The sequence below is a fragment of the Mus caroli genome, unplaced genomic scaffold, assembly GCF_978045245.1.
Source record: "Mus caroli unplaced genomic scaffold, Mus_caroli_1 scaffold_12, whole genome shotgun sequence".
Classification (NCBI taxonomy): domain Eukaryota; kingdom Metazoa; phylum Chordata; class Mammalia; order Rodentia; family Muridae; genus Mus; species Mus caroli.
The window spans coordinates 96,784,044-96,803,567 of NW_028227267.1; the positions used below are offsets into that span (position 1 = coordinate 96,784,044).

A 19,524-nucleotide genomic window follows, 5' to 3' on the forward strand; every position below is an offset into this window, starting at 1 on the left:
ACCCTTCGTAAATGTCGTTCCCATTGGAAATGTCTCACTGAAGAATCCTGTAAGGGGCCACTTAGATTACTTCTTTTAATGTATTTCTTGGTCTTCTAGATTTCAGTTTAAAGAACCTTTCAAATAAAGTCACATAGAGGTGGATGGGGAGAGGCAACTCCCAAAAGGTATCCAGAGACGACCGACCATACACTAATAATATTGGTAAATAAAATTTAAAAAGATTAAATTTAAAGAAAAAGATGGTCAGTGAACATGGACTCAAGGATAGCCTAAAATAAATAAAGGACTTTGCAAAGTCAATATAACATATTAACCAAATATGTCAATTTAGTAGTTATGAATAAAAATAAAACAATCATAAAATGAAAAGACATGATTGAATTACAGAGAAATAGTTAAAAATTGCAACTTTTAAGTGTGTGTGTGTGTGTGTGTGTGTGTGTGTGTGTGAGAGAGAGAGAGAGAGAGAGAGACAGAGAGAGACAGAGAGACAGAGAGACAGAGAGACAGAGAGATGGAGGGGGAATGAGTATGAGAAAGAGGGGAGAGAAGGTCAGTACTGCTTAACAACTGAATTGTTAAGGAGGAATAAATGCATAATTCAGAATGAATGCAAAGGAGAAAAACAAATACACTCTCACTTCTGGAGAAACGTTTAAGAGGCCTAAACAAAGTCAGGAAAGTTCAGATGTTGAAAAGAATAAATCCAGAAGCTGGATAGAAAAAGATATCTGAAATGATCATAGTAGGAACTTTTTCTCCAACACAAAAAAGCAGATGGAAATATCCGACTGAGCTCCAAGAAAAACTAACCAGGGTGACTCCTAGGGATCCATACATCCTTCTTTACTAAACTCAAGGCAGAGGAAATATCCTGCAGGCGCTCACAGCAGCAATAGCCTTCCAAGAGGGAGGAATCAGAATGGCTCCACACTTGTGTGAGTAACACTCAGCGTTTAAAGGAAAAGGAAAATTGCCATGAGAATTCTAAGCAGGACCCAAGAATCTTGAAGCAAGGCAAAATACCCCCATAAATAAATAGAAATTTAAACAAGCAAGGGTATCGAAGCATAAGGTCTTACATAGGATGAGCTATTTGATATTGAAAAACCAAACAAAGGCATCACTAACAAAAATTGTGACCAACAGAATCTAAACTGAAACTACAGTTTTGAAAAGTTCTTAAGGAAGATGTAATCGTAATTGAGTTCCTTTATTATTAAGTCAGTCTGATCTGAGACCATGAAGTATTTGAAGATCCACTAAAACACAAAATAGTTCAGAGAATTGAGTTTTTTTTAACTTTTTTTAATTATTATTTAAACAAATTTTATTAGATATTTTCTTCATTTACAATTCAAATGCTAACCCAAAAGTCCCCTATACCCTCCCCCCAACCCTGCTCCCCAACCCACCCATTCCTCCTTCCTGGCCCTGGCACTCCCTGTACTGGGGCATATGATCTTTGCAAGACTAAGAACCTCTCCTCCCAATGATGGCCGATTAGGTCATCTTCTGCTACATATGCAGCTAGAGACTCGAGCTCAGGGGTACTGGTTAGATCATATTGCTGTTCCTCCTATAGGGTTGCAGATCCCTTTAGCTCCTTGGGTACTTTCTCCAGCTCCTCCATTGGGGACCTGTGTTCCATCCAATAGCTGACTGTGAGCATCCACTTCTGAGAATTGAGATTTTAGTGATTTTTTTTTTGAAAGGTGAATTCAGAGTGAAATCTAGTTGGCCAAGAAAAACATTATAGGAAATATTTTAATGGAGAAAATATAGGGGTGTGAAACCCAACTGGGTTAAATATTTGGTGCAGAATAATATCAAATAAGTGAATTATGACTTTTTCTTAGGAACAAGTAATATAATTTCTGCTAGCACTTAACTAATACGTTTACTAATCTCTCAACAATTCATTCAAAGGAAACCTTAAAATTTAAGAACGGATTTGCCATTAACTTTAATGTTTTCTTACTGTATATTTCTATTTCGACAGCAAACATAATGTTTCCATTTCTGAGACAGGTATGTACATCTAAACATCTAAACATCTAAAGCTCCAATCTACTACATAGTAAACATGTTGTAGTGCCTTGCACTACAAAGTGTCATCCTCAACGCGGGTAACCTCACCTGTGACCTTTGGGGTGAAGTTCTGAGATGTGGCCTGTCAGAAGATTTCACTGTTGCATAAACATCATGGAACAACTCATACACACACTAGATGGCGCTGCCTTTTGCAGGCTCAGAGAGTATGTTTCAGACACAAATTCTACAGCCTATGGCTCCTACTACCACAATGAACAAAACAGCACAAGATTAATTGAAGCACAAGAGACAGTGATGCAATCAGGAATCCTGTGAGCAGCAAAGATGGTATGAGAAGCAAGCCATACCTGAAGTCATTGTTCTCTAAAGTCATGATAAAGTTGAAAGGTCAGTAAGTATACAAACAAGCACTATTCGACTTACCGATATTATCAAGCCCATGCCCTATGGAAGTCAATAGAGGATATGAAATGACTGGCAGCACACTGGCCTGATGTGTGTTAGTCTCACCAGAAGGACAGAAGCAATGCGCCGGGATGTGACATTAGCACAGCATCGAGGCCTCTGCACTACATGCACGTTTTACTCTATGGTAATCTTGTATGATCACATCTTGTAGATGGGGATAGCACCTGCCTGAACTTCTCTCACCAAAGCTCTACCCACACTGTTGGAAGACGTTTTATATTTAACAGTGATTACTACTAAACTCAGCTTAAAAATACAGAAAAAGAAAAAACACATTTAGAGTGAGAAGCCAAGCAAAAGATTCTTAAGTTATTCTCTGAATTACTGAAAATAAAATAAAAGAAGATTACTGGGCTGAAATAGTAGTCCTTTTACAGATATTTGTCTCAAATATATATAAACCTAAAAATTACAACTGGATTTAAAACAATCAATGAATTCTGGCAGGTAAAATGGATCAGTGACTAAAGCATCTATCTCCAAGTATAATAACCTATGTTTGATTGTAGAAGGAGAAACAACTCTCATGCTTGTGAATATGCATCTGTGTCTATCTATTATATATCATGTATGTATATTATTATATCACATTATATCATACTTTCATGTAATATCATATATCATATATTAATATATCTCATATATAATTATATATATAATTTTTATCTTGATGTCTGTGAGGATTATTTTAATTCTCTCTAAAGCAAAACAGTTGAAGCTATTCGTCAGCCAATACTTTTGGAATCCCATTACTGGGAGTCTGGGGCAAGAGAATTGGCAGTTCAAAGACAACCAGCTACAGAATAAAGTCAAGAAGGACCAGCCTTGACTACACTGCAAACACTGTCTCAAGGAAAAACAAATACCAAAACAAAATAAAGCTTCAGAGACACTGAAAAAAACAATGAATGCAAAGGATACAAAATGAACCTCAGAGTGTAGCTCCCTAGGACCTCAAACATGACAAATGACTGTTCCATAATAGTCAAGGTAGACACCGAAAAGTCATCTTATTTCCCATTCCCTTTCATGCCGCCAGGGACACGATCACCACAGCTGTCAGCTCACTCTGCACAAACTTACATGAGACATAAAAATAAAGACTGAATTATATAAATAACAGTAAAAAAAATTGGATCCTGGCAGGTAAGATGGCTCAGTAAGTAATAGTTTCCTCTTTCATGTCTAATAATCTTTCACAATTACACCCCAAGCCTAGGGCCTACAATACTGAACTACTTGATAATATGCCCTCTGGTGCAATAGTGGTGTGAATGATCTAGAAGGAACCAACCACTCCAGACTGAATTTAAGGCCCACACATAGGAGAAAACACATACCTAGCACTATAAAAATGGTCAACAGACAACAGTTATGGAAGCTGCAGGTAGGTTATGGAACCTACCACTGATGTTTTTCCAAATAGACATGTAACTAAATTGTTTCTAAACAGTTATGTTCATGCACATAGACTAGTATAGAGCTCAGCCGTGGTCATAGGAGCTTCCTTTGCACAGTAGCTGACGGTAAAAGCAGAGATTCATAATTGGTCAAAGTGTTGATAAAAGAGGCGAGGTATGTGACCCCTTCACAAGCCTGGGGAACATGGTGGCAGAGACTGGAGGAGGACTGGGGTAGCAAAAGGGTGGGGAGGAGCAGGGGAGGGTTCTATCCTCTAGATATGGCAGGGCCACAGCAACCATAAACATTCCAGGAGCTGTGACTACCTCCAAAGGATGAGGTAGGGAGATGGGGTAAGGCAGACATGGCAGTGTGCAGGAGGAAAGGAATGGGAGGGAACAGGGAAGGATAACTAGGAAGAAAGGAAAGAACTGGAGGTAAGAGGGGGACCAATCAGGAGTAAGCATAGGCAGCAGATAAGTGGGTAGTGAGGGATGTGTGAGACCAGAGAATGCTTACACCATGCGGTAAATATTTCAAAGTAATTTTTAAAACTTAAACTAAAATTGAATTTTAAAAATGTAAAGGAAGACAATGTAATGAAACAAAGACTATCATTTCAACAAACGATGCTTTAAAATGTCAGAAGTAAATAGAGGGAAGAGTCACAAGTCAACAAGGAAAAGAGGGAGGGAGGAAGAAAGGGGGAAAGAGAGAGAGAGATGAAAGGGAAAGGAAAGGAAGAGAAGGAGAAAAGGAAGGGGCAGGGAGGAAGGAAATGGAAGAATGGAGAAGAGAAGGATGAAGAGGTGATGGAGGAAGGGAGGGATAGAAGGAGGGAGGGAAGGAGGCTGACATGGCAGAGTGGGAGGGGAAGGAGAAAGGGAGAAGGGCATAAATCTTCATTTATGGTATGCCTTTCACAAAAATTAACTCAATGTGGATCACAGACCCTGATATTAATTCAACCCCCCAAATGACTCCAAAAAACAGAATAAACATACAAATGAACAACAACAAAAAAAAAAAAAAAAAAAAAAAAAAAAAAAAAAAAAACCAACCCTGAGAATTCTTTTCTAATCCTGGAAGCAACAGCTCTTCCATTTTCTTTGTTATTGTCCTTCTACCTCATATGTTCCAGGCATTATTTCCATGTCTATCAAATCAGTTACACAAAGCACCTATGCCTGCTTTTTCAACTACAAAGATTTATTCTTTTGATTGATAAAAGAAGGATTTTCAAAAGTATTGATCTTGTAGAAAACATATGACTTAACTTGGCTAGGATGAAGACTATATTCATCAAACAACACAGGTAATTATTTTATTCTTAAGGCAAGAATCGAAAGTTAATTTGTAATACCAGAACCTCTGAAAAAGTGAAGTGAGGGAAATCCAGGGACTGGTCAACTTAGGAAACAAAGGTTCTATGTAAAAGGAATGTCATCTTAGCCACAGAAGAAAACTGTCAACTACAACGTCCTGTACTTTAAACTTCAGGGTTCCAAAGGTCCCCGATGCCATTAAAACAGAGAGATTGCTCTGCAGAGAGCCTTTCTGCTGAGGCTTTTAAACTACCTCAGTTCCATAGATCCAAAGCCATTCTGGAAGCCAGTTTCTCAGCAAAAACCATGAGGGACTTTTGTCCAATAATTATCAACCATTGCCTTCATCAAAGTGAGAAATAAGCTGTTCTTGAATAGGAACGCAGATCAAACAAGAGGAGAAATTGAGTCTTACCCTTAGCTCCTCTGTAGAAGTCATGAAGGCTTTTCTTTATCTGTGACTATTTAGACTCTCTGGGCAACTGAATGGTTTAATTGCAGATGAAGCCATAGTTACTAGATATTTGAGCTGTCTTTAGCGTCTATGACAGCTGAGAGGCAAGAAAGGGCTGCAATCAACGCAAGTTAGTATCTCAGAGGCATGTCGGAGTATCTCTTTACTCTAGAACCAAGAGAGCTACAAACAGGAAGCTACCATCGAGTTCCTTTGAGAAAAGAAAATGTGCCTGCCATTGTGTCACTGAACTCCACCCCTCCCACACAGATAATTTTTTAGCAAACCACCTCTACTTTAACTTCTCTGTCGGAGGTTTTTCAGCCCCCAAACAACTTTCAGAAATAGTGTACAAATAATGTTACAAAATAGAGATTAGATATGTGCCTTTTGTTGTAACTCTCATGCAACCTTGGGCAAGTCCCACAGTATTCCAGAGACAGATAAAGCCAGTTACAGACAGAAACAACAACGCTGGACAGCAGCCAGAGTCTTTGATCTTCTCCCTTTCAGAACGACTGCATCACAGCATAGAAAGGAAGTCATCAATGTAAAAGGATAAACACTCCAGACTCAACAGGTAACATGTTTGCATCTTTCTATGTGCAGTGAAGGGTGAAGTCTATATATGACCTCTTAAATAATAGAATAGAGAAAGACCAAGTAGCCTGACTCCTAGAGATAACATAACTTCTGTTCAATGTTTCCTGAACTCCAGTGACTTTTGGAGAACTCAGGGACCATGAAAGGGACATAGCCTGGCAGACCCAGATGAGGTCACTGAAGATAACCCACATCTACTGACAATGCATCCAAGGTTGGTCATAAATGCTTGTAACCATCTGCCTTTGAGGCTACCACAGCAGCTGCTGAGTGGACTTCAGGAAGTTACCTCCATCTTCCTGCTGAAGTACCAACTGCAAGTAAGCATTGTTCTTCAGATGCTAAGGCAGGGATGATGTGCAGAACTAGTGGATGAAGTGATGGGTTTGTCACGAGGTATCAGGATTCCAAATGGATGTAAGAAAAGTCTCCCAGCAGCCCCTGGAATTCCCTTCTTGAACCTGAGCACACAATGGCCAGTGGAAAAACAAACTGGCTTGCAGCAAGAGCATTCACAGTGCCCTTCAGTGGTTATCAATGCATGCCACATGAGGAAATGGCTTTCAACAAGGTTTGAGCATCAAACTCCAGACATGGCCCTTGCAACTGTTGCCTTTTTATTTATAGGATCCATACACTGTTATCTTTAATGAATTGATTCTGCAAAAATAGAGGTTTGAATGTGACCCAAACTCCTCCTCACAGACTGTGCATCTCATAGACATTTAATCTGCTTGGAAGGGACAAATTTTTAAAGCTAGAAAGAACTTTCTTCCCACTTTTATAATACTTATTTATATTGCCCTTAAATAAAAAAATCTTTAAGATCTGAAGGCTCTCACTAATCTAGATGAGGCCCTACCCCCCAAATACCTGTTATCTCCCATGGACAGCTGCTGAGCCAAGGGTTAATGGAACTTCACTCACAGGTCCTGAGTGATTTATAGGTTGTCTCAGGACAGATAACTGGTGTATTACCAAGAAACGTACAACAGCAGTCATACAAGAAACTAGAATCTGAATCTATCCTGTATGCCACAACATATGGGAAGAAAGAACACTGCTCATCTGCTGTGAAAACTCAAAAAATAGAGTTATGGCTACCCAAGACTAGAAGACAATGAGACATTAAGATTTTTTTTAATTCCTTTTTTACTGCATATTCCTTTAAGTTTCTCAAAAATACAAAATTAGGTATGTTTTTTATAATGTGAAATGTGAAGTGTATCAATGACTTCAATTAGATAAGTCAAAATGATTTAAATGATTTTTTTACTCCAGTTACAGGGTCCACCCCTCCCCCAATTTTCACTCTAAATGTCTTACAACTGGCACAAACCACTTTAGGTTTGTGAACATTAGTGCAAAAAGGAAATAGAATTTTCCCCAAAATGTCAAACACACATAGAAGTGGTGACATGTGAGCTAGGTACTGTGGCCCATGCCTCTAAGTTCAGCCATTGTGTGGCATGGGTAAGAAAGAGACAACATCAGGTCCATCCCAGCTCTAAGATCCTGACTCCAAAATAAATGTGATCTACACCTGCAGGCTCAGGCAAGAATGCCCTTTATAACCTGATGTTGGAAGGACGACCAGGTTCCCTGAAAAGGGAAGGTCCCAGTTGTTGAACAGTCAGTCCACCATCGTGGGGTGCTCATGGAAAATAACAATGCAGGCAGAGACAGGACACTAGCATTTGAATTGTAGAAGAAGGTGGCTGTATATCACTTAAGTGAGTTCAAAGCCATCCCAGTGATCATTTCCGTGGAGGTGAGATTGAGAAAGAGAGCCAGGAGGATGCCACAATTGAGAATGAGCCCAGAACAGATAGCTGAGAAAATGGAGAATGAGGTGCACAGAATGTGGGCTATCTCAGACGCTGTAAGGAAATGAATTCAGCTATGCAGTTTTAAGAAAGAAACCTTTCTGAAAGGACCCTGATATAGCTGTCTCGTGTGAGGCTATGCTGGGGCCTAGCAAATTCAGAAGTGGATGCTCACAGTCAGCTATTGGATGGATCACAGGGCCCCCAATGGAGGAGCTAGAGAGAGTACCCAAGGAACTAAAGGGATCTGCAACCCTATAGGTGGAACAACATTATGAACTAACCAGTACCCCTGAGCTCTTGACTCTAGCTGCATATGTATCAGAAGATGTCCTAGTTGGCCCCTTGGTCTTGCAAACTTTATATGCCTCAGTACAGGGGAACGCCAGGGCCAAGAAGTGGGAGTGGGTGGGTAGGGGAGTGGGGGTGGAGGGTCTGGGGGACTTTTGGGATAGCATTTGAAATGTAAATGAAGAAAATACCTAATTAAAAAATAAATTAAAAAAAAAAAAGAAAAGAAGAAAGAAACCTTGCCAGTGTCCTAATATAGTCCCATGAGACCATTTGGAGATCTGACTACCATAATACCAAGATAACCAATTTGTGCTCTTTTTAAACCAGCCTGTGGTAGCACCATGCCACAGAAAACAACTCTTAGAGAAAATCTGTTTGGCGTTAACTTGACTGCACATGCAGGTGAGGCAGCCTGGTGAAGGTTACTAACTAACTGGCTCTTAGGGAATATGTATGAGCCCGACTTCCACTAGGCTGGACAGCACACCGAAATGCTTAACTAACACTAAGTTGAAGGATTGGACCCAATGCTTGAGTTCACTGTTACCTGTGTTTTGTTAGCAAAATTATCTTTAAGGGAATAATAGCATCCTTGGCTGGCGTCAGCTTGCATAAAGAAAACTACTTAAGTTGCCATCATCCTAGCACTCAGGGGCCAGAGGGAGAAAGAGCCCAAATTTGAAACCTGCTTGGGCTCAACAGTGAGATTCTGTCTAAAAACTAAAGCAACAATAATGTATAACTGTCAATCACATCAAACCAATTAGATGCCTACGTCAGTCATGTGTCCATTGCCTATAGGATTACTCAAGCCTAAGGTCTGCCTGAGTGATACCGTGGGTCCCAATTTCAATGCCCACCTTCCCTTCAAAGAAATGCTCATCCAAAGACATTAACTTTAAATATACATCTTTTGTAATCTTTTGCTCTATAAGTACAACAGTCTTCTTAAACTAAGGCTGCTTAATTGAAATGCTAGATGTAACAAAAAGTCCGTATAATTTTTGTAAATAGCCTTGCAATACATATAAACTATATTGGTCAGATACACATGATGGCATGAAGATTATGAACCTCTATAATCAAATGCAAAGAACACGAGAGGCAGAAGAAGAAGTGAGGGAGAGATGTTCTTTGAAAGATGCTGTCTGCTCTACTGAATGCCATCTTTAAGCAAGACATGTGGCCTTGATTCTAACAGATAGATCTGCACTGCAGCTGACATAGTGTCGAGGTACTTTCCAGACGCAAGCACTACTCTCAGTCTTAACTATAGAAACCTCTCTTTGCAGTGAAAGGTGGGTTAATGCAGACCCATGCCTGCTTAAGAAGCAGGAGTTAGTGAGTGCTTAGTCCTAAACAGGAGGTTTATATCTACAGTTCGGAGAACAGTGTAGAATGGAGGGTACAGAAAGAAGGTCAGGCAGAAAGATTGGATAAGGACTGCAAAATGTCATCTCCGGAGGAAGATACATCTACAGCAATCATGAACTCATAGACCCTGTGTTGGTTTGAATGCAAAAGACCCCTACAAGGGAGTGGCACCATTAGGAGGTGTGGCCCTGTTGGAATAGAAGTGATCTTGTTGAAGGAAATGTGTCACTGGAGATGGGCTTTGAAGTTTCAGATGTTCAGATATTCAAGCCAGGCCCAGGCTCACAGTCTCTTCCTGATGCCTGAGGATCTGGACATAGAACTCTCAGTTTCTTCTCCGGGTCTGCATTCATGCCACCATACTTCATCCCATGATGGTAATGGACTTAAACTTCTGAGTGTATAAGCCAACCCCAATTAAATATTTTCCTTTGTAAGTGTTGGTGTGCCCAGGTGGTTCTTATGTATGCCTTAAGTACCAGCAGCAAGGGAAGCAAGTAGACTTCGGGGCTAGCCTGTTCTACAGAGTGAATTCCAGGACAGCCAAATCGACATAGTGAGATCTTGTCGCAAAACAAACAGAATAACAAAAACAAAGAGTTTCTGGAGTCATAGTGCCTGAATGGCCCCAGGGAAGGCCACAGGAAAAGGCTGGAAAGCCATACATGTAAGAAATAATCTATACAGTTACTGAGTTCCTAGGATAGGAACAGGACTCAGACATCCTGGCCAGGAATTAAAACACAAAAATCTGAAGTGGGGAGGTAGGCTTCTTCTGTATTTCACCCTCTCCCACATGCTCTGCCCTGCAAGCTACAAGACTCCTGAGGGTAATTTCAGCCCTGAGGCTGTTTGGTAGTTAGAAGCTAAATCACCCACCCACCTTTATGAGTCTCTGACTAGTGATACAAAGGGTAACCTCGCTCAGTAGCAACTCAGGGCTCTGTAGGTTCTTAGCTTGATCTTCAATGGCCTTTCTACTTTTATTTTTGTTTTCTTTCATAAATTTTTATGGGATCATATATATCCCAGGCTAGCCTCAAACGTGCTGTGTTGCTTTGAATTTCTGATTTTATTGTCTACCTCTGCAGTGCTGAGAGGCCAGACAAATGTCATGTCTGTTTCATGGAGTGTGGGGTCAAACTCAGGGACTCGTGCATGCTAGGCAAGAACTTTATTAACTGAGCAAAGTAACCCCACCCTGCAAAAATAAATCTCAGAAAATACATATCAACTGGTACTAGTTCTACTTCACAGAAGATATTATAGGAGAAATCCTAGATCACGTGAGAGAACAGTAGAGCCAAGGTTTGCCTTTTTCTGATTCTACTTAGGCGGAACAGGTAGCTATCCTGAAGGGAGTTAGCACAGCCCAGATTCAGGGGCCTAGTTCATTCTCAACCCCCGTGGCTTTCTAAAAGCATCTAGAGCTACTGAGTTCAAGATGGAAGAAACCCTGGATTCCACCGTCCTTTGTATTATTTGAAGATCAAGCAAGGGGACAGGATGAAAAGGATATTAGCCACACTGTACATTTCCATCGTGGTAAGCAAACTCTTTGGTATGCACTGAGAGAAGAAAAACTAACTACTGCCGTCTTGCTATCCACATGCTAGGACTCCACCGTACCCAGTGCTGATGCTGGGTAATTTAAACAGCTGTGGATCACGTGGAGACATTTTAACTTCGACTCTGATAAGCTAGAATAATATGTATGCAAGTCTGTGATTTAAGCATCTGCTCTAAGCCAGCTGCTGAGAAGCACCAAGCAAACATGACATCCTGAAATATCAGAGACTAGGAGCCACATTCACAGAAGCCACCATGTTCACTGCAGGGATAACTTCAGAACCACATCATGAGTAAACACCAGTCTGCTAACAGTATCTGTGAGCAGGACACAGTGGATGATTGGAAGCTTTAGAAATTTTTTTGGATGTTTTCTAATGACTCATGGTAGAGGGAAGAACTCAAGTGCAATGAAGTTGCATATAGAAAAGGATTTAATGGGGATGTATATTTTTAATGAGAAGGCAGACGTAAAACAATTCAGAAAGTGTGATTTCTGGACACAACAGCCACTGTACAAATCCCAGGCAGGCTATTTGTGTTTTAGACCTGAGGCCGAGAGGCACAGCATGATATTCTGTGGCTCTTGGCAAGGCTTTATTACCACTGGCAAACTGAACGTGTACAAAAGTACTAGAGAAGCCGTATTCAAATCCTTTTCAAGTATGCAGATGGCAGAAATGCTTCTTCAAGTGATATTTAGAAAAATTAGACTTAACATTGGCCTTGTCAATACATTTAAAATGAAATGAAATAAAATAAAATAAAATAAAATAAAATAAAATAAAATAAAATAAAATAAAATAAAATTTCTCTATGAATCAAATGCTGGTAAAGTGGCCACAGCTTTCCAATGAGAGTAAAAGCAAGTGCCAACATGCTCTCTATCCACAGAAAACAATGACTAAAAGGATGGTTGAAAAATCATTATTAAAAATACACCAAAAACTACAGCTGTGGATAACTTTGAACTCTGCTCTTCCTGCCTCCTTATCCTAGCCACTGGTTACAGCAGGATCGGGAATACTAGATCAAATTCAGAACCTCATGCATCATAACTGAGCACGCTACCAACAGCGCTTTATTTAGGCCAGGACCAAAAGAGTGAAAATGAAAAAAAAATAATAATCAAAAACTCACTGCTCCTTCCCTCCACAAAGACTCTGGAACTCGTGACTAATGAGCAACAAGGTGTGGTCATCTGGAAAGACTCTCCTCCCGCATATTACAGTCAGTTCTCCTCATTCCACCCTCAGGGCTAGCGCTGACAGCAGATTGGCTCTGTCATCATCCTGAGTTGACGACATAAAATCAGAAACAAGGACACTGCCAAAACTTACAAATCCACAAAGCTAAACTCTGATCCACTCAAAACACAAAGGAGGAGGAGGAGGAGGAGGAAGAAGAGGGAGAGGAAGAGGAAGAGGACAAGTAGTCAGGGACATAGTCAAGGTGAAGAAACAAAACAGAAATTTCCCTAGCTTTATCCCACCAGTCTCAAGGAATAATTTTTAACATTAGCATGGAAAAAGTATTATTAATGATGTGCTAGACTCATCTCATCACTAGCTCATAAAAGGCAACTGTTAAATTTTAAGGAATCTTGTAACCCAGATGGTAAACTACTAAAGCCAACCACACTGGGAGTATTTACACAATGAAAATTGATGGGGGAAAAAAAAAGAAAGAAGGAAAGAAAAAAAAAAGGCCACACCACTTTCCTTTCACAGAAAGCCAGTAGACAAGAATATCAGGAGACACATGGGCACTCGTATTCACCAGCAATCAAATGGGCCCACAGCAGCAATAATGAGGATATGAAGGAGAATATGGTCAATCTCCCTATGATTTTCTTGGCTACCATCACTGACTCCTTAAGTCCTCTCTGAAACCTTTGCAGACATAATAGTAGAAAGGAAGAGAAAACTTCACAGAGAGGCCGGAAGAATGCCAAGCTAAAGAGGAATGTCTAACATGGAACATCATTTCTGCAAACCTGGGAGAAAGGGCTGCCAAAGAAGGCAACCTGTGACATCAATTTCTTTGCAAAGAGTAAACACGCTGGAAGGAGAAGAGCAATGAATTGTGGGTATTATGCAGCCACATTAGGAGCTTTGAGCCAGAAAGCTCTGTGCTGGCTCTGCAGATTCTTTAAAACTACACAAGATGACGATTATATAATGCATTCTAATTTTCTTCTTACTATGCTGAGTTTTTATAACTAGTAGGAAGTACTTGAAGAGCTCATATAACTACCACAAACAAAAGGTTAAGCACTAGACTACCCTTGAAATTCACAGATTTTTGACCTTCTTTCAGTTAGGTTCCATCTGTATTTAGGAAATCAAAGACATCTTTGTCTTTGTCCAGTCATGGATCAGGTTTATAGCATGCTTATAGGAGGTTTTGCAATAAATAAAATTTGGCTCTTTTTTTTTCTTTTCTTTTTTGTTTGGTTTTTGTTTGTTTGGTTGGTTGGTTGGTTTTCTTTTGTTGTTGTTGTTTTGTTTTGTTTTGTTTTTGCTTAGTGATCTGTCATTTTAAAATTTCTATCGTTTTTGATGTTCATCTAAAATTCGATTCTTACAATGCAAGTTTCATAGCTGCAGATTTAGTTCAGTTGCTTTACAGCTGGCCTGACATGCAGAAAGCTTTGAGTTCAAGCCCTAGCACCAAATGAACTCAACGCAGTGGCAGATTCCTGTAACCTCAGCACCAGAGAGACACAGGATGCCAAGCTGAAGGTCATGCTCGGTGCACAGTAAGCATGAGGCCAGCCTGGGACACATGAGGCATAGCACCAAATAAATGAACAAACAAACAAATAAGTAAATAAATAAAAATTACATCTGAAAAATAATGATAGTACACTTGTATAAAGAGCAAAAGACATACCCTGTTTTTAAATATCTGCAAATATCTGTAGGTTTAAAGGGACAGAAAGAACAATGATGCTCATATATGGTGACTGTTAAACTGAATGACTGCTGTCTCATTCAGGCAAAGAAATGCTCTTAGGGATGCACAGTGTCCCACTCAAGAGAATAGTGACACTTCTGGTGCAGACACAGTGAGTAACCAACCTTTATGGTTTTCCTCTTCATATGGATATTCATTCATCCATTTGTTTCTAGAGTCACATTGATCCTGCAAAGGAAGCATAGTAAAAGCTATTGTGAGAGTAAGTTCTATAGGACAACATTCCTTATTGGGAAAAGGGGGGAAGCCACATGAAGATGGAGGCAATGGAGGAAGCTGCATTAGCTGTGACAGTCTGACCATACCCTCGGCAAGAGATAGTCAAATCCTAGATGGAGATGAAGGAAGGAAATATAAAACGACGCAGCATGGGGAGGGGTGTGGGCTGAGGAGAAATGGCCAAGGCTGAGTTAGGTGTGAATTCACTATATGTGAAGAACTCACAGATATTTATGCTAGTGCCTCAAATTCATTATTCACAGTAACATAAGACATTTTAAAGAAATGTTATTTTTTTTGAAAAACTAATCACTTTCCCTTTCTAAGTGACACACATGGAGAGAATAATTAATATGGCTGCATTGGGAATCAACAGATTAGCCAATAATCAAATTCACTTTTAAACATAAAATTGAAGCATGTCACAAACCAGTCAGAATGACTAAGATCAAAGACTAAGGTGACAGCAGATGCTGGCAAGGATGTGGAGAAAGAGGAACATTCCTCCATTGTTGGTGGGATTGCAAACTTGTACAACCACTCTGGAAATCAGTCTGGCGGTTCCTCAGAAAACTGGACATAGTACTACCGGAGGATTCCGCAATACCTCTCCTGGGCATATACCCAGAAGATGCTCCAACTTGAAATAAGGACACATGCTCCACTATGTTCATAGCAGCCTTATTTATAATAGCCAGAATCGGGATAGAAACCAGATGTCCCTCAACAGAGAGAGGAATGGATACAGAAAATGTGGTACATTTACACAATGGAATACTACTCAGCTATTAAAAACAATGAATTTATGAAATTCTTAGACAAATGGATGAATCTGGAGGATATCATCCTAAGTGAGGTAACCCAAAAGAACATACATGATATGCACTCACTGAGAAGTGGATATTAGCCCAGAAGCTCAGAATACCCAAGATACAATTTGCAAACCACATGAAACTCAAGAAGAAGGAAGAACAAAGTGTGGATACTTTGATCCTTCTTAGAGTGGGGAACAAAATACCCATGGAAGGAGTTACAAAGACAAATTTTGGAGCAGAGACTAAAGGAATGACCATCCAGAGACTGCCCCACCTGGGGATCCATCCCATAAACAACCAACAAACCCAGACACTATTGCGGATGCCAATAAGAGCTGGCTGACAGGAGCCTGATAATAGCTGTCTTCTGAGAGGCTCTGCCAGTGACTGACAAATACAGAAGAAGATGCTCACAGTCATCCATTGAACAACGCACAGGATCCCCAATGAAGAAGCTAGAGAAAGTACCCAAGGAACTTAAGGGGGTTGTAGTCCCCTAGAAGGAACAACACTATGAGCTGACCAGTACCTCCAGAGCTCCCTGGGACTAAATCACCAATCAAAGAAAGCAGGTGGTGGGACTCCTGACTCTAGGTACATATGTAGCAGAAGATGGCCTAGTTGGTCATCAATGGGAGGAGAGGCCCTTGATCCTGTGAAGCTTCTATGCCCCAGTGTAGGGGAATGCCAGGGCCAGGAAGCAGTAGTGGGTGGGTTGGGGAGCAGGGGAAGGGTAGAAGGGATAGGGGATTTTAGGAGGGGAAACTAGAAAAGGGGATAACATTTGAAATGTAAATAAAGAAAATATCTAATAAAAATAAAACATAAAAAATTTAAAAATCATGAATGAAAATTTTACATTTATATGGTTGGCATAACGTCATAAATCCCCAAGCCACCGAGATTTCTGGAAATACAGTAAGCATCCTTGGCCTGGAGAACGCTGAGCACAGCAGGCCATCTTGCTTCTCTTAGTCTCATTCATTCATCTCCATCATATGACCTGCATTAGAATTTCCATTGCATGAGACAAATTTTCTTTGGCATTCAGTGGAGCCAGCTTTTTAGCCACAGCCTTTTCCGGGTTGGGAATCACACCCAGGAGGGAACAGGCCTTGGAATTGACAGTACCCCGTCTCTGCCAATGCCGCTGAGCTGTGGCAATGGCCTGGCTTTCCACATGTGTTCGTGTACATCCACAGAATGCATACCCTCTTGGGGCTGAAGCCCTTGGTGAAGAGCTATACAGCCTACATGTTCTATGTTCTTGGGATATGTTGTCACCTGGCTTGCATTTCCCTACTCCATCTTTTACGGTGTCACATGACCTGCAACTTTCTATACTAATAGAAAAGCTACTAAAAAAGTAACGTAATATTTTAAAATTAATGAAAAACTAGAAATATTCTCATGCGATTCAGAATAAATTGCCACTTTGCCTTACAAAACCTCGCTATTTTATCCCTTAAAATGCAAAGAAAGTCATAAATTACGTGATGTCACCAGGCACATCTTGCCCATTGTAGTCTCCAAAGTGCATTTACTGCAATCAGCTCTAACATGTTAGGAGAATAGGCAAGATTTTTCAACACTGATTACAGTCCTGTAAATTTCAAGATATGACTATATGTTTTTCATATTTTAATATATGTTCATACCTATACACTGCCAGGTCCTCACATGGACTCAATCAACTATTGATCAAAACTATTCAGGAAAAAAACCTGTATCTATACTGAGTGTGCATATATGCTTTTTCCTGTTATTTCCCCTAACAACTTAGTATATAACATATGCACAGAATAGTGATATTGTATTAGGTATTACAAGTGACCTATTAGCTGTTACACATGACCAAATGGGTGACTTAGAGTACACAGGAAGACGATCACAGACGTTATTTCTAAATACAGTTTTATGACAGGAACATGGGCATCCTTTAACTCTGGCATATAGAGAGATCTAGAAGTAAACTCTCTGGACACCCCAAGGCACCTAAACCATGAAGGCTTTTGAGTGATTTTAAACACATTAATGTTTCATATAAAACAGATAATACTTAATTGGAGCAGTATGTCCATCATTATTTACTCCGCAATTTTAGTTAAATTTTTTGTTAATCACCAGTAACACTAAACATCCTACATGTAAGTCTACTATGAACCAAGACCCCTGGTAGCCTGAGTAATGCTTTTGTGTAAGAGGTTAAAGATGCTCCCCCACCCACACCCCCACCAAGGACAAACATGGGACTTTAGTAAGGAAGGGAAACTATCTAGGGGACCTCAAACATCATGATATCCTCACCCTGCACCAGTGATTCGATCCCTGCCAATATGTGTTTCTGTAGAGAGAAGGTAGTGTTGCCATAGCACCCCCACTGATTCCAGGGTAACCAGTGGAGGACCTAGAGGACTTTAGATCAATGAATGGTTGTACAATGAATGACCGAAAGAAGCTAAGAGGAAAAACTAAAAGAAAAATCACATAAATGAACTTTCTATGTTTATTACGTGGATATGCTACTTAAGTAATTTAGGTCTTAATTACATAATCAATACAATCAATCTGTAGACTTAAACATTAAGCTGTATTAAGTAGGCATAACATAATACCATACATTTTTACAGATGTTGGAGATTCAATAGAAAATCCTGGTGGTTTAGTTGAGCACACGACCTACTTTTAGATCCACTTGCCCACGATGAAACTGATTGAACTTGTATTTTGTATCCAACAAAACAATTTAGATGATCCCAGGGTTCCTTGGAATCTAACACTTTGTCTCGAGTTGCAGAGTGCAATTCTCTATGGTTTAATCTTACCACCTACCCTCACAGACACTGCAGTTTACACGTGAACCCTCAGATGTTATAAAGCTGGAGAGAACCTCGTTTTGAAGACGATCTGAATTTTGCTTTTCACCAATTCAAACTCCTAAGAGACTGCTGAAGATCCAGCTGTGCCTGGGAGTGTCCACGATGCACATTAAATACCACAAGTGAATGTAAGAAAATGAAGACTCATGTAGGGCTATGAAGACAGCTTTCTAATCTAACAGTCATCATGCACTGGCAGAATGCCCTTCAAAAACTCATCCAGGATCAGGGAGGTCCAATTTGCTTTTCCACGGAGGCAGGAAGGCTGATAATAGTTTTTTCTCTGTCTCCCATGCCTACCCTAACTGAAGCAATGTTTACATGGTAATCTATAAAACTGTAAGTGCCAAACACACAAGAACTGGCACTCCTTAATCAGTGGCTGAAATATTTAACAGAGAAAAATGAAAAAGATTCTGTTCCATGGAGCCCACATGACAGAAGAGGTAAGTTTCAGATTTTATTCATGCCAAGAGACCTTTATGTGGTTTCTCAACTCCCCTTAAAAACCAAAGCATGATATGAAATAGGAAAAAAAAAAGGTACATTTCCAGTAACTGTTAATCTCTCAATTTCTAAATTAAACTTACTTATCTCTGCCAAGTAAATATCTGAAACTATCTAGTAAGATTTTTCAAAGCAGAGACATTTTGAATACCAGTGGCCACATCGAAAACGAAAACATACAAACAAACAAATGAAAAACACAACAACAACAACCAACTTGTGATGAAGAGCATTTATCCCTAGTTGGATATCACTACCATCTATGTCTTCTTTTCAGAAGTTGTACTATACCAACAGTTAAAGTGCAAATCTTGTGCTAGACAATGGTCTACTGATAATTTATAATGTACTATTCATTGGTCTCAAGGTTTGCATCAAGGACATATACTTTTGATTTGTGTTTCTCTGGCAGTAAGTGGCAGAATCCATTCACACTAAGCACTGTTAGCTGACTGATATGAGATGTATCCGTGCACATGGAGGTCTGTGGAATTCTGCTCTGTAGACCTGTGAGAATATAGCATATAGAAACCTGTGAGAATTTTCTCATGGTCTTAGTACTGAGTAAATTGTTCAGTAGAATGACCACTGAACACGACGTACATATACATATGCACACAAACACACACACACACACACACACACACACACACACACACACACACACACTGGTTACTAGGAATCACATATAGCCTCCACAGGATCTTTGACTTTGCAGTAGCTAACCAGGAACAGTGATAACACCAATCTGAA

The 19,524-nt window shown here is 39.9% G+C and overlaps 1 protein-coding gene across 7 annotated transcripts in view; it reads right to left on the reverse strand.

Annotated features, from left to right (window-relative positions):
- The window catches only part of Klf12 (KLF transcription factor 12), a 415,415-nt gene that overhangs the window by 275,387 nt on the left and 120,504 nt on the right, over positions 1-19,524 (reverse strand). For 6 of the 7 annotated variants that reach the window (XM_021182110.3, XM_085828811.1, XM_029469151.2 and 3 more), the window contains exon 2: positions 14,456-14,519. The exons of the other annotated variant lie outside the window; for it this stretch is intronic. In XM_021182110.3, coding sequence (XP_021037769.1) covers positions 14,456-14,488 — 33 coding nt within the window. In that variant the 5' untranslated portion in view covers positions 14,489-14,519. The remainder of the gene's footprint in view (positions 1-14,455; positions 14,520-19,524) is intronic. 7 annotated transcript variants of the gene reach the window in all.